General features: G+C 37.2%; 1 protein-coding gene across 4 annotated transcripts in view; it reads right to left on the bottom strand.

The window, feature by feature from the left end:
* LOC122653232 (FAD synthase-like) overlaps positions 1–15655 on the bottom strand; it is a 42393-nt gene that overhangs the window by 18908 nt on the left and 7830 nt on the right. Inside the window, exons 2-9 of one of the 4 annotated variants that reach the window (XM_043847187.1) lie at positions 14337–14340; positions 5143–5258; positions 2161–2206; positions 1894–2063; positions 1603–1720; positions 1388–1470; positions 635–694; positions 63–293 (exon numbers count right to left, since the gene is read on the bottom strand). In XM_043847187.1, the coding sequence (XP_043703122.1) occupies positions 63–293; positions 635–694; positions 1388–1470; positions 1603–1720; positions 1894–2063; positions 2161–2206; positions 5143–5243 (809 nt within the window). In that variant the 5' untranslated portion in view covers positions 5244–5258; positions 14337–14340. Of the gene's footprint in view, positions 1–62; positions 294–634; positions 695–1387; positions 1471–1602; positions 1721–1893; positions 2064–2160; positions 2207–5142; positions 5259–5391; positions 5483–14336; positions 14341–15655 lie in introns of those variants that run through there. The other 3 variants (XM_043847185.1, XM_043847188.1, XM_043847186.1) reach the window with 3 other exon arrangements.

Raw genomic sequence — 15655 nt, 5'->3', positions numbered from 1 at the left:
TAGAGATTACGATTTATTCCTGTAAAACCTTACAAATATACAATTAAAATTAGAGGACGTACAGAATTTCATCGCCGACAGCAATGACTGACACCGTTAAAGTGCGGCTTTCATTTATGACAGGATCACTTCCAGAATCTTGACGAGAACACTTTTTTGCTCTACCTGCTCTTTCTAGTCTTCCATCTGAGAGCAAATAGGCTGGCCTAAAGTTCTCTTTGCTGGTGGAAGAATCACTGGTGCCCAACAATGCATTTGGAACTGTATCATATATGCTCCCAATGGAAGTATAACTGTAAAGCACAAAAGCATTAGATTTATAAAAGAGAAATAATATGTCTAAGATTTTAGTACCAAAACCTATAATACAACAATTGAATGCTTATTGTGCATCAGTGACAAAACTAAACATTAGTTATCAAAAAAATATCCACACCCACAGAAATTCAGTAACAGCTCTAAGAAACTGTAATAATAATATTCACGACAACAACAATTTTAAAAATAATAATAATAATAAAAGAAGTCAGATAGTGTACCAACAAACCAAATCACTGAAAGTGTAAAACAGTCCTAGGTATAAGAGTATAGTTACTAGGGAATGTCAATCCTATCAAGAGGGAAAAAAGAATACCCTTGATCATAAAGACTACAGTATCGAACTTTGCATGTCAAAATAAAGGCCCATACATCCCTGTTCAATACAAAAGTTAAAACTCATTAGTTGCATTGAAAACAGCCAAAAGAACAGGAAGAGCATTTTCACACTTAAAAGAACACCAACTAACATATCATATAACAAGTTTCAATGGGATCCTGGAAAAAGCTATCTCTTCACTAAGGGTTGTCTAATCCGACCCAAATTCTTTTAGATTTAACTTCCTTCAAGATTTGTAATTTGTACATAGAACACTGCAACAGGCTGGATTAGGCTTGTTTGAGTAACTACTCGACTTAAAACACCAAGTCTGGAAACTATATATCCTTAACTGCAAGTTGCTTTCCTTAAGCTTGACATCCATATCAATTGAGTAAGAGCTAATTAGATGATGATCATAATTATAGTAGATAAATCATTCTGACTATTAATAAATGGATAATAAGAAACAGAATGAATGAGCATACTTTTGCATGGTTATTCTTTTCCATGTAGATCAAATGATTTAGTAGATAAAAAGAATAAGAAGATACAGCTTGTCATCACTAATGATTATACAGAAAAATACTTTATTCAAATTCATCTGAAGCTGCCAAGGTTCCAGCCAGGAGCTCAATAGGGAATTGTATACACAAAGGTGCTTACAATTCAGCTGCTAGAGCTTGCCATGTGTGATTGTGTGTAAGCATGTGTATTCACAAATCATAACTTATATAGTTCATGGCAAACCTGTAGGACCAATCCAAGATGGGATTCACTCTCATGAAAGGCGGCCATCCAGGTGAACTAGGTGAGAATTGTTCTTGGCCGACCTGCACAGACATAAACAAATCAGAAGTGTAATTATGCATTTTGTTAAGGCTTTTTGGACTATTGATGACTTCAGAAACAGCTCCAGAAGACTGAAGAAACAACAATGAACTAACAAAGACGCACATCCATACCGCATTAGGATCACCAATTCTTGTACCAAGAAAAATAGCTCTAATTGGTTTTTCCTTCAGAAGAGCTTCCAAACCAGACTTGAAATCTATGCGAAAATTTTCCAGCTGCAAGTCATAACTGCTCCAAAGAAAGAATAGACCCAAAATAAATCTGCATGCTTGCATGTTAAAACAAACCTAAAGCCTCCTACCCAGGAAAAAAAATACTTGGAACTAAGAGAGGGGAAGTGGGAACTAGTTTGCATCAACAACAGAGCCATAAGAAAAGTGAGACAACAGAAATTCACTCACGTAGCAGCTGTTTCATATGTGAAGGAGTCGATTTCTGGGAAAGCACAAGGGCTAACAAAATAGATGGTTCTTATTGGACACTTCATTTCACAATTTGTATCGCCTTCACTCAAATAATTAGGTGTCTCTTTATGCAAAAAGTATCCAGCCCTAAGCAAATGGAGCAAGACCTGCAAAATCAAGTTCATTCTAAATATCCATGAGGCTTTACCTGTTTTTACTGAACAAGTAAGAACTTCAATGTAGACAAATGTGCAAAGGAATTACAGTTGAGTCTTTCCCCCCATTAAAGCTGAATGCGACCTCCTCAAACCTGTCCAAATAAAAGTAAAACAACTCAGTACCTTACAAGAGAACCCATCCTTGGTGTATAAGGCCACCTGATAAGAAAGCATTTTCTTCTTGCCATTCCAAAATATCATGATTCAGGTCTAAGGAAAGACAATGTATAAGTCCTATCACTGACTCCTAATGTATAATAAATAATGTTAAACCACACACATAATGAAAGCAACGCAAATAGACCATACCCATGATTGCAATCATATCCTCACCCAGTAACATAGGCAATAGGCAACAATTTAATTATGGAAAGACAATAAAATGTTTATTATTCATTCAGAAAATAATTAGTCGAGTATATATGATTCTCCTTTAACTACAGTTCAACTTTTCTATAAGTGAATAGTAAATCAGAATAGGAAAGGAAAAAAGGAAGATTTTATAAAGAAATAACATCTGAAAACTGACAACACAAGAATTAAAAGAGTGCAAGACAATCAATTATCATGAGTTACACAATAAGGAGTCAAACCAACCCTCCCCCCGCCCCCCCTCCAAGAACCAAAATAAATAAAGTTAGTCATGCCATCTGCTTCTGCTTCCACCTGAACACAATTAGAATTAAAAGAACAATAAAGCAAACAGCTGCCACAAAACTTTTACTTTCTCATGGCCAGAATTTCATTGATGAAAAAGAACACACAAGGTACTGAAGCCAAAAGCAAGAATTTATCAAGGCCTAGATTATATAGAGGTTATTTACCCAATATTCATGACAGTACTGAATCACCACTTCTAGCAAAAGAATCCGATATAGTGTTGGTCTATATTGGCCTCTATGCAAACAAGGTGTTCAGTTTGGAGGCCAATATCCAAGGCTATCTAAGCAATTGAGAAATCACCAAACTTCACTAGACCCAATATTCACCCAACCAATGAGGCAAAGATACTAGAGAAATCTCGTTCCACCAATAAAAAATCATGAAAATCCTAAATTTCTGAAAGTCTTAATCCTAGAGGAAGTACCATCAGGCATCAACTTCACCCAGATGGAGTTGCCCTCACCAACTGGCCCAGAGTTACTTTTTTTTTTTTTTTTTTTTTTTTTGGTGGGGGAGGGGACAAGGGAACCTTTTCTGCAGACATGACATGTCCCCAATACTCCCTTGAGCCAGAAAGATCCGGATTCCCGAGAAAAAATCTGTTGAAATTTAATCTGATGCTAATCATAGGATGAAGTGCACATTCCACTACGACCTCAAAAGATTTGAATCAAACAAGAGATGTCAAGCCATACTCCCACCATGTGGTCTATCAATGTGCCTCTCAAATTTTAGCCATTATAACTCAGTGAGTCAACTTAATAGTGATCAACAATATCTATTCCTACTAATCTCAGAGGGAACTATGCACAAATAACCCATTTGATAGTGTTAATATAAAATAATGATATAAGAACTAGAAACCCTTAAATTCTTCAAAGTTACCTGCACCATTACATTTTACGAATCATCTACACTGAAAAAACATGCATAAAATTACTCTACTTTAACCATCTCTTCATGAAGCCAGCAAAATCCATGGGCAGAAATGCTTAAGGATTGTAATTGCATTTTATTTCTTCATTGATCATGCCACCAAAATATATAGGAAGATATTACACAAGCATCCTCATTGCAATGTAGTTTGAGATCACTTACACTACGCTATCCGGATAGTTTAAATGGATGTGGTAGGATGTCATATACTTTCATTCCAATGTAAACTTCATCTTGGATACATCAAAATGCTGTGCAATTGCCATATCTGGGTAATATATTTTCTACAAGGCTTTGCTTTAAGCCCTAATTGACACTTCAATATTTGACATCAACTTCCTGCCCATGATCAAGCTGTTTACAACTCTACATTGACATGCAACGAGAATTTAGTTTGGAGTTCTTTATTGTCTCTTCTTGCAAGAGAAAGCAATGATTGTACCCACCAGACATGCAATGAAGATGCCAACTAGATATAATAACATTACAATTATCACACAAACGAACACACCTGTGGCAGCCACTTTATTTTTTGTAAGTTTATAGAAAGGACCAGGTTCCCACTACAAAATTTCACAGAAACGTGTCCCATCAATTTCCATTAGAACCTTTAAAGGACAAAATCTCCCCATTACCATCCCATGTTGATGTTCGGAAAAAATTTCCAACTAAGAAATAAGATTGCCTCTAAAACTCTTTTCCTCTTTAATAGTTCTATTCGATGAAAACACTTCACAGTGAAAATCGCCAATAAGACCAGCCATGCTGCATGGTGCTGAATGCTATACGGAAAAGAAACAACATTAACATTAAAGAAAGGTAAATCAAATGTGGATGTTGAGACGGATTATGGAAGAGGGTGAAAACTAGGATGACTAAATTAGAAATAAATAAAATGGAAGGAACCTTAAAGTTGCTTAAATGGAGAAAAAGATGTCTGGAAGGTCGATTAAGATGGTTGGGATATGAACAACAACCAGTAAGAAGGAATGAGTTGCAAACTGAAGGTGATTAAAGATAATATTACAAGACCAATTTCTTTAAGCTCACGCACATGGCACAGTGAGAATCATAACAAATGATGCAGGGAAAAAATTTTGAAAACAAAAAATTGAAAGAAAAAAAAAGAAATTAAAGGAATAGTGACTATTTAAAGAGGACAACTGTGACCAAACTGACATGGCTAAGCATATATGCAGAACCATTCACAAATTACACAGTCCATATATTATTCACATAAAGCTGATTAAGTTTTTGCCGGAATGACAAAGAACGCGAGTCTTTAAAGCAAGAAACAGAAATTGTAGTATTCGGGGACAAGAACAAATTAAGTTTCTGCCGGAATGACAAAGAACCCAGTTTCATAGACTTGGAAATTCAGAGGATTAAACAGAGAAAACCAGTTAGAAGGTAGAAGGTCAAAGCTTACGCGTATAGAGCGAAAGCTCTCTTGATAACGTAGATGGCGTTGTTGTACTTTGACTTCAGCCTTCGGTCATTGCTTTCCCTTATGGCTTTATCGATCTCCATGTGAGGATATCTTTTCTGAGAGAGCAAAATCGAGAGATAATGAGACAACAAAACAACGAAAAATGTCAAGTCGATGAAATCAAAATGAGATAAACCAGAACCAGATGAGATTTTGCAGCTTTCGTAGGCTCTAACGAAAATTATTCACCTTTAAACTTTCTCTGTCCGCTTCGAACAAACGAACAGAGGACAATGGAAAATGCGGCGCTCTCTCTCTCTCTCTCTCTCTCTCTCTCTTCCTTCTTCCAGAGTTCCAGACTTCCAGTTTCCAAGTATCAAGATTTGAAGCAAGACAATGTTTCTTATTTTGTTTTCGATGAAGAAAAAGCAAGATGTTCTTTATACTTCACTATTTTCTTTCTGGCAAAAAAATAAAAATAAAAACGATTTTCTTGATTCTTGGGTTGATGCGACAACAGATTCATCCAGGTTGTATGACGGAAGTAGCCTTCTCTTATCCGTTTGGTTTGAAGTGAAAAAATGGGAAAGAAGTAAAATACACAAATTTTTCATTTTATTTTTTATTTAAGAAAAAAAAAAACTACCAGGTCGCGTGGCCTGTGCCACAGCAAAGGTCAATGGTCAATGGGAGAACACGAAGAAGCATCAGCTGAGGTGGGTTCAATGGGGTGGGATGGTCTATACGAGGGGCCACACGACCTAGCAACAATCTCCGACCAATTTTTTGGGGATTGATTTCTCTATCACCCCCCTATGTCTATTTCTCTCTCTTCTCACATAAGGAGACACTAACATACGCTACGCAGCTTTACAACATTAGTTCTCTTTTTTTTTTGGAGGGGGTTGGTGAAGGAACCATATAGCTAAGGGTGTCAAACGGTGCGATTCCGGTTCAGTGCACATTTTGTAAGGTAAAAACCAAAATTGCACCGGATAAGAATCATCTAAAACCATAATCGTTTTATTTGCGGTGCGATTTTAACGGTTTCTATTCAATTTTTGTTATACGGTTAACAACCAGTTTACATGCAGTTTTTAATACCCGTTCACATCAAGTTTTAACTTTATAACCTTCAAATTTGTTATTCATTTTCTTGTTGTGTGGGAGAAATTATTTTATTTCATTAATAAATGATTAACACACAACCTTTCATCTTTGTACCATTTATTTCAATTAACCCATTTCATAAACAAATCAGAATATAACTAACATGAAAGCACTTGAGTCTATCTGACCAGTAAGAAAGCAAAGGGGCGAGGGGGTGGGGGATGGGGAGGGAACAAGCAATCTAGTGGCTGGCCAAAGACCATGAGATAGCAACAGTAAGATGAATAAGCACAAGTAGCTTGTTGTCTCATCCATTGTTGGTGGGTGAAGCTAGAGCTGGGGCTAGAGTGGTGACTAATCAAAGTAGACGTTCAAATATGATAACTAAATAAAAAAAGAAGATAATAATAAGCCAAATCAATGGCTAGAATGGTACAAACAGCAAACACTATCATCTAAATTCCATAAATTAATGATCAAAACCAGAAACATAACAAGCTAAAACAATAAACTATTGAAACACATCAATGATTACAGTAGAATATAGATTTTACCTTTTAAAAATAAATTTTGTTTATGAAATTCCACCGCCACTTTGCAATTCTAAAGCTCTAAACCACCGTGAGAGATGAGACAGAGAGAAGACGAAGGAAGAAGTGAGCAAATGAGGGCTGATGAGGAACTAGCCGATTGGAAAAAAAACTGATTATAATTTGTAAGGGACTCTACAGCAACTCTACAACTGGAAACCGCCTTGAGAGATGAGAATGAGAGAAGAAAATAAAATCTTCTAATCTAAGATTTCCTATTTTTTAACCGTGGTAACTGCTACGTAACTAATTACTAAGCAAACAACTACTAGTTCAATTGGTTGGTGGCATTGCAAGTTGGTGCATGCCCCCCCCCCCCCAAGAGGTCAAGGAATCGATTCTCCTGGATTGTATATTATGCCAAAAAAAGGCACCTTTCTCTCCCTCCCCCCCCCCCCCCCCTAGTTGTAGATTGTGGGCTTGTCTTAGCCTTCTCCTTAGCTTGTAGTTGGCCTATGGGCCCTTGAGTAGGATAGTCCTAAAAAAAAAAAAACTACTAAAGTAATAAAAACTAGAGGATAAAAGCCTAAAAGGAAAAGGGATTAGCCAATAGCCAATTAGGGTAAAACATAAAGGGGAAAGGGAAAGGGATTAGAAAATTATGGACTTTTGCCATTGGATTTCTATTCGGTTTCGGTTCGATTCAAAATTGACGGTTTTCCGGTTCTAAATCGAACCGAACCAGGAATGGAACATATGAAACCAAAATCGCACCATTTTTTCTCAGTCCGATTAGATGCGATCATAAACGGTCAGTTTCGGTTTCATTTTGACCCCCTTACATATAGCCACTAACGGCTGCCAAAATATGCCCCCAATTTTACAAGTGGTATAATACCCCCATTATTCCATATACCTTGTAGACACCATCCGAACTCCGAAGACTTTGATTAAGAGATTCTCCCTTGACTGTGACTAAAAAACAATTTGGACCATTTTTTTTCTTATAAGAAACGAACTTTCACTTGATTTCTCCTTTTTTTTTATGAAAAAAGAACTTTTATTTACTTTCAAATAAGTAGTAAGACTCTATTTGGTTGCAAGGGCATTGAAGAGAAAAAATAAATATTTCAAACATTATAAGTAAACTTTTGTAATCATTACCTCATACAAACTTTACTTTACATTTAAATCCCTTAGATTTCAAAAGTAAAATAAAATTAGGCAGAAGGTGCCGTGCATGGACTTATCTCTCCTCTCACAAATAAGGGCTGAAAAGACAAACCCCCCCTATTTGACACATCGTAATCACCATCATCACCCCTCTCATGCAACCGTGCATTAAAACCTCCCCCTAAAAATTACATCTAAAAAGTATCATTAGTAAATATGGTAAGAAATTTAAGGAAGGGGATCCCTATCAAGTTGCATACACCAACGGGGCCCCCAATTAGAGTGTGCAATGGGCAATCCAACAGGATTGAGATTTTTCATTTTATGGGGCCAGAGCGATTATTTCACATTTCTTGTGTCTAAGTGTAGGTGCCACATAGTCTGGTAACCTTTTTTTTTTCCAAAATGTAAAGTTTATAAAATCATATTGAGTAATGATTACAAAAGTTTACTTCGATTTGAAATATTTTCACCTTTCTTCCTTTTAATTTTCTTCGCAACCAAAAGGAGCCTAGTATACGCTGCTCGAACAGCTTAGAGAGCCTTTTAAGACGAACAACCAGAGCTTTTTACAATCTATTTCCATAATAATCCATTCTATGTTGTCTAAAATCGCTTCTAACATTTCACTTCCAACTGCCATAACTTCACCAAGAAGAATACAAGAGAAGGAAGCTAATTCAGACTTAAGACTTCGCCTTAAAAGAGGATAATGCATTCATAAAAGAGATGTTTTTTTTGGGGGGGGCCGGGGGGAAATTTGGTTATTTCCTAATTAGAGTGAAGAAAATGATAAAAACAAGAGTAAAAGGGACGAAGGCTAGGAAACTTCTTAAGTCCACCAAAAAAATTTTTGGGGGTAGTTTGGTTATTTCGCATGACTTTTTCACATTAGAAGTTGGGGGCGACACTGCATTCAATTCCATGAATCCGCGACTCACCAAACCTTCAATAAATTTTTTTTTTCTTTTACCAAAAAAAAAAATTTTTTAATTTTTTTTTAAAAAATAAACTTGGACTGTAACATAATTGATTGTATATTATATTCTACTAACCAACAGGATAGGTTGACTCCAAATCCCTTTCTCACATGTCAAGTTTTAATGTAATTGAAATTGGCCATATGACAAACAAATCAATAAAATTCATGGAAAGATAAATAATTGAATTTGAAGTTGAAATTGGACACATGGTTGGTTGCAACTTGCAATGTATTTGTCTGTTGGATATGTATCCATCAAACCCGAATTTTCATTTCATACTTAAATTAATTTTATATGCGTGATTTTTAACGGGTTATGATTATCCTTAAGTTTTCATCTAATATAGTTCTCAACTACGGATAGAACTGGACATCATGTTCATATGGTCGTCACACACTGTGTTCTTTCAACATACAAGTGTGAGTGCACGTGTAAGTGCTTCTTTCGAGGTGCTATGTACAGGGATCCCCATGGAAAAACGAAAATCCCTGAGAGTACGGTGGTCATTTAACGTGGCTCTATATTTAACTGTAGGAGTTGCGCACTGGACGCAACTAGGTAGCATTCTCTTTTCCTAATTTTTATTTTACTTTTCAAATCTAAAAGATTTTGATGCAAAATAAAATAAAAAATAGAGGGTGTTGTTCTCTGTGCCATAGCGTAGCCTGCGCCCAAGCACATGGGGGTGGGCACAATAACCATCCTGACCCCTGCACAGGCTACCTGGGCATAGGCTGTGCTGCAACACAGAGAACATTCACCCTAAAATATAATAACTAAATCAATAATAATTTCATCTTAATGATATAATCATGTAAGATAATGATTACACCCTTTTTTTTTTTTTTATACTTTCCTTCCGTTTAATTTTCCTTGCAATCCAAATAAGCCTGATGAGTATGAAGTAAAACTATTAACAGGGAAATGCCCAAACTTGAGCAATATAAGGTGTTTCAAGATTACTATGTCACTACACAAAATAGAGAAAAAGAAAACAAAAATCACCTCTATACTTTAATTTTCCTTTTCATTGCAGAAGGCACAACGCATGCGTACCACAGTTCATTGATACTGGTTGGTAATGGATATAAAGAATTGTGGGCAAAAGCTCTGCACGTTGTCCGTGTATGGATTCTTTTATACATCAAGACAGTGACACATGGAGCCCATTCATTCTCTCTCCTTAAACCCCCAACCCTACAATTTGTAATAGGACCCTCCATTCGTTGGAATTAGTACTCGAAAATAAGAGGAAACCCGAATCGTTATCACCTCCAATTCCTGGCCGCTCCAATTTCCTCCAATTTCTCACATAGGAGTGGAAATGACCATCCTACACCCTATCTGAACACACTGCCCAAGGTGGGGTAGGTGGTCATTTCTGCTCCTATGTGAGGAATTGGAGCGGGCAACGAATTGGAGGTGATAAAAATTCACGAAACCCTCTCCCAAAAATTATATAAGAGATTGGGTTGCATCAAGAAAAAGGATACCGGGGCGCATTTTGTTGTCTCCATAAGTGAAATGTGTAATATTCTTTTGATTGTCTCTTGTTTTATTTTCAAAAGTTACTGGAAAACTTACACATCACCCCCTGGTTTTTGAAAAAACTCAAATCACCCCCTGATTTAGACCCCAATATAACAAATTAGTCCCTATCGCTAGTTTTATGCTATTAAGTGATGATGTCAGCCATTAAATAAATTTAAATCCCTAAACTACCCTTGACCAATGTTGAAGATGAAGGAAGGGTAGTATTGTAAATTTAATTCTAATGTTTTAGTACAAGAGTAAAATAGTCCTTTCACACCAATAATTAATAGCAAACTAACATCGTTACTGTAGAGGAGTTGATTTGAGTTTTTTCAAAAACTAGGGGGTGATCTGAGTTTTGTTTGAAAACTAGGGGGTGATGTATAATTTATCCAAAATTATTTAATGCATGGGTAAAAAATAAAAAAAAATTTGAAAGTGATTTGTCATACCATTATTAAAAATTATACATTTTACAAGTAGGCATGTGAAATGATAGGATTTTTCCTAATTGAAAAAAATATATATAATATACTAAAAGTGTGAAAATATATCATTACGACTTTTCTACCTCCCTTGATTACAAAAAGATATTCCATTTTTCATTTAAGTTGAAAGAACTCAATTTACCCAAGGGTAAGATGGGTATGGCATAAATATGATCTATATACCTTAAAATCGAATAAAATATTAAAAGTTGGATCGAAATTCCCTCCACCCACGGTGAATGGGAAAGGATATCAGGAGGGTATTTTGGAATATACAAATACACACTAAGGGGATTGTGAACCCTAGGATGGTGGGTGAACCATCCTCTATGGGTGGAGGGAAAATCCTTAAAAGTTCATATTCGTTTACACAAAACGTAGAAAAATACAATTGACTTAAATAAACAATCCACCACCACAACTATTATTTATTATTATAATTTTTTTTTTGTAATACACCACAGCGACTACTTATAAAAAGCATGATAATAAAATTGAAGGATTCCTACCAAAAAAAAAATTGAAGGATTTTATTTGATTTCTTGCTAGATGATCAACTACTTTGAACCCAACCTCTTATATATCAGGATGACCGACCAATAAAAAGGTATAACTTTTAAAATTTTCCGTGAACTTGTGATCTTTATCATGATGATTGATTTTGTTATGGGAAAAGGTTCTCTAAGCTATTGGAAAGATTGATCCGGATTTCCTATTCTTGGAAGGAGATACGGTCAATATTGTGCAGAATATTTGTTGCCTTCTATCGTGTATTCTTTCTTGGCAACTCTCTTTCATTCTCTTCTATTTATCTGTATTCTTTTTTCCCAACGATGTAATAAGAAAAGATTTGGGAATTCTGATCCGAGGACGTAGGCATCCATGGCCGAACCTCGTTAAACCTTCGTGTGTTCTTCTTGTGGTTTGATCCTCTGAAACTTAAAACATGGTATTAGAGCGGGTGTAATCTCGGCCTGTTCGTTTGTTGTTTCACTCCTTGATGGCCTTTCCCTCATTCGAAGGTGCTGCTGGGTGATCGCAGGATCGGTTGAGGTGATTGCTGTTGGCATATTGTCTAGCCTACTGAGCGTTCTCTTCTACAGATAAGCTTCTTCTTATCTTTATCTTTGATCTTTTGTTTTCCATTTTGTCACCATGTCTGATGGTGAATCTGAGAAAGAAAATACTCGTGGTAAAGATACCAGCAATGGCTCTGGTTCCTCCAAGGCTGTGGCGCAAGAAACAAACAGCCAGCGTCTTACTTCTATGGTGTTGAATGAGAGAAATTTCCTTCCTTGGTCTAGAGCCGTGACCATTGCCCTTAGAGGCAGATCCAAACTCGGCCATTTTAATGGCCAGATTAAAGCCCCTCCTGAGGAGGATCCCAAATTTTCTGATTGGCAAGCCAATGACCATTCGGTCATGAGCTGGATTTTTAATTCAATGGAGTCACAAGTCAAGAGATTTTTGCATATTCGGATACTGCTCAGAATTTATGGGAATCATTGAATGAAATGTATGGCCAAGCAAACAATGCTTCTCGCATCTTTGAGTTGCGGCAGGAACTTGCTCGATCTAAGCAAGGTCCCAATCAACCTTTCACTGAACACCTTGGGAACCTAAAGAAAAAGTGGGACGAACTTAGTCAATATAGGCTTGCTACTCAGATTATTGCTGATTATGTTAAACGTGAAGAACATGACAGAATTTTTCAGTTGTTAGCCAGTGTTAAACCTGAGTACGAGGACCTTAAGCGTCAAGTTCTCATGAGCACTACTTTGCCTTCTTTTGCCTCTGTGTGTTCCATAATCCAAAGAGAAGAAATTAGGCGCCGGGTTATGAAATCTGAGTCCATTGTTGAAAAAGATTCTTCTGAAAACTTGGCTCATAATGTTACATCTAACAAGTAGCAAAGTGACAAAAACGTTAGATCTGGCAAAAGAAAAGGTAAAGGTTAAAATCGGTTTCATTGTGATCATTGTGATCGTGATGGCCACACCAAGGATAGGTGTTGGTCACTTCATCCCCATCTTCGCCAAAGCAAAGATAAGAACCAAGAGTCTAAAGTGGCGGCCCAGGCAAATTCCACCGATTTCCAATCAAAACTTGAAACATTAGCTCATCAATTCCAACAACTGCTTCAGACACATGGGACGACTTCCTCTGGCACTGTCAGTTCTGCCACTGAATCAGGAAATATGGTTAAGACATTTGGTAATATTCATGCCTTATCTGCACTTTCTAAAAATGGTTTCATTGTTGATTTTGGTGCTACTGATCACATGTGTGGTTCCTCACACCTGTTGCTTAACACTAATATTAGTACTGCTTATCCGCCAATTACTGTTGCTAACGGAGTGTAGGTTCCTACTCATGGTGTTGGTCAACTTAAAATTTTTTCAAAAAATTCTGATGCCTTACTTGTTCCTGATTTATCTTCAAATTTGCTATCTGTAAGCAAGTGTACTAAAGAGTGGAATTGCAATGTTATTTTTTCTCCTCAAAAGGTGGTATTTCAGGATCGCGTCACCAGGAAGATGATTGGTGAAGGTCAACTTCAGAATGGTCTCAATACTATAAATCTCCGTGAAGGTGCCTTTGTTGCAAAGAAAAGTACAGCGGAAGCTTCTCAGTTGTGGCACTTGCGCTTGGGTCACCCATCTGACCAGATTTTACATACTCTTGATCTGTCTTTGAATCATGATTCTAGTACTTGTGATCCTTGCCATTTTGCTAAACAGCATAGACTTCCTTTTTCTCACAGTAATCGGTTATCAACTGAGTTATTTGATTTAGTTCATTCTGACGTTTGGGGGAGTGCTCCTGTTGATTCCAGAAATGGTTACAAATATTTTATTACTTTTATTGAAGACAAATCTCATTCTACTTGGATTTATTTGCTTAAGTCGAAGAATGAGGTTCTTCATGTGTTTCAAATTTTTTGCACCATGATTCGCAACCAATTTAATACTTGCATCAAGATTTTACAGACTGATAATGGGACTGAATACACCAATCACCCTTTTCAATCATTTCTACATAGCTTGAGTATTGTTCATCAAACATCTTGTGTAGGCACTCCTCAACAGAATGGAGTTGCCAAACGTAAAAATCGGCACCTCCTTGAAGTAACCCGAGCTTTGATGTTTTCTGGCCATTTACCCAAGACCTATTGGGCTGATGCAGTTCTTACAAGCTGCTACCTTATTAATCGCCTTCCAAGTAAGGTGATTGGTTATAAGACTCCTATGGAGGTCCTTCATGGTCGGAAGTTTAGTATCTCTCACTTGAGGGTTTTTGGCTGCATTTGTTATGTCCATTCTCAAACCAGTAGTAAGCTTGATCCCCGGGCACGCAAGTGTGTGTCTGTGGGTTACTCTTCTGTTAAAAAGGGCTACAAGTGTTATGAACCCAGTTCCCAACGTCTTTACATCTCTCGTGATGTTATTTTCGATGAAGCTCATATGTTTTTTCCTGACAGGACTCAAATTCAGGGGGAGTACTACAGTGATTTCTCTATTGAATTTGCTCATGTCCCGTTACCTACTGCTGAAAGTCAGGGTGACAGTTTGAATAATGATGGTGATAATAATGTTGGGGATGATGAACCTACCACCGGCAATGAAGACATGGCTGAACCCACACCTGTAGCTGAGACAGAGACTGTGCCTGTGCCCGAAGTTCCTGAAATTTCTATTCCAGGAGTTCCTGTTCCTGCGGGTTCCACCATGGTTCTTGTTCGCAAGTCCAGGTTCCTAAGCCTTTAACTCGGCTTCAAGATTTTTCCACTTATCATACGGTTCAACATCCCATCCAAGATTGTGTTGGATATGACAGAATCTCTCCAAATTTTTGGAGTTTCTTGTTTGCTATTGAGAGACATAAAGAGCCCAACAGTTTGGCAGAAGCAAGCAACCATTGTGTGTGGATGAATGCCATGAAGGACGAACTCCAAGCCCTTGATCAGAATCACAATTGGGAAGTGGTTAATTTACCTGCCGGCAAGCGTATGGTTGGTTGTCGTTGGATCTATAAGATCAAATATAACAGTGATGGATCGATCGAGAGGTATAAAGCTCGTCTCGTTGCCAAAGGGTACACTCAAACCTATAGCGTCGATTATAAGGAAACGTTTGCCCCAGTTGTGAAAATGAATACTATGCGGGTACTCATGTCTGTGGCTGTGAATTGCGGATGGTCTTTGTTCCAAATGGACGTAAAAAATGTGTTCCTACATGGACACCTTGAAGAGGAGGTTTATATGGATCTCCCTCCAGGCCATGCGTTACAAAATGGGGATGGGATGGTTTGCAAGCTCAGAAAGGCCATATACGGACTTAAACAGTCCCCACATCCTTGGTATGGTAGGCTCAGTACTGCTCTCATCCAATTTGGTTTTCAAAGAGGTGAATCTGATTTCTCGACGTTTGTTAAGAACAATGACAAAGGTATTGTTGTCATTCTGGTTTATGTTGATGACCTTGTCATTATTGGTAGTAATCAGTTCGAAATTGAAGCTCTCAAACGGCATTTGAGTCAAGAGTTTGATATCAAAGATCTCAGTAAACTGAGATATTTCTTGGGCATTGAAGTGGCTAGCTCACACAAAGGTCTGTTCCTGTCACAACGAAAATATACTTTGGATCTGTTGAAAGAGACTGGAAAAATTGGAGCTAAACCTGCTAGTGTTCCTATG

The sequence above is a fragment of the Telopea speciosissima genome, chromosome 2 (genome assembly GCF_018873765.1).
Source record: "Telopea speciosissima isolate NSW1024214 ecotype Mountain lineage chromosome 2, Tspe_v1, whole genome shotgun sequence".
NCBI classification, from domain to species: domain Eukaryota; kingdom Viridiplantae; phylum Streptophyta; class Magnoliopsida; order Proteales; family Proteaceae; genus Telopea; species Telopea speciosissima.
Note: the sequence above shows the minus strand (reverse complement) of the source record. Positions and strands in the feature narration are given on the sequence as shown.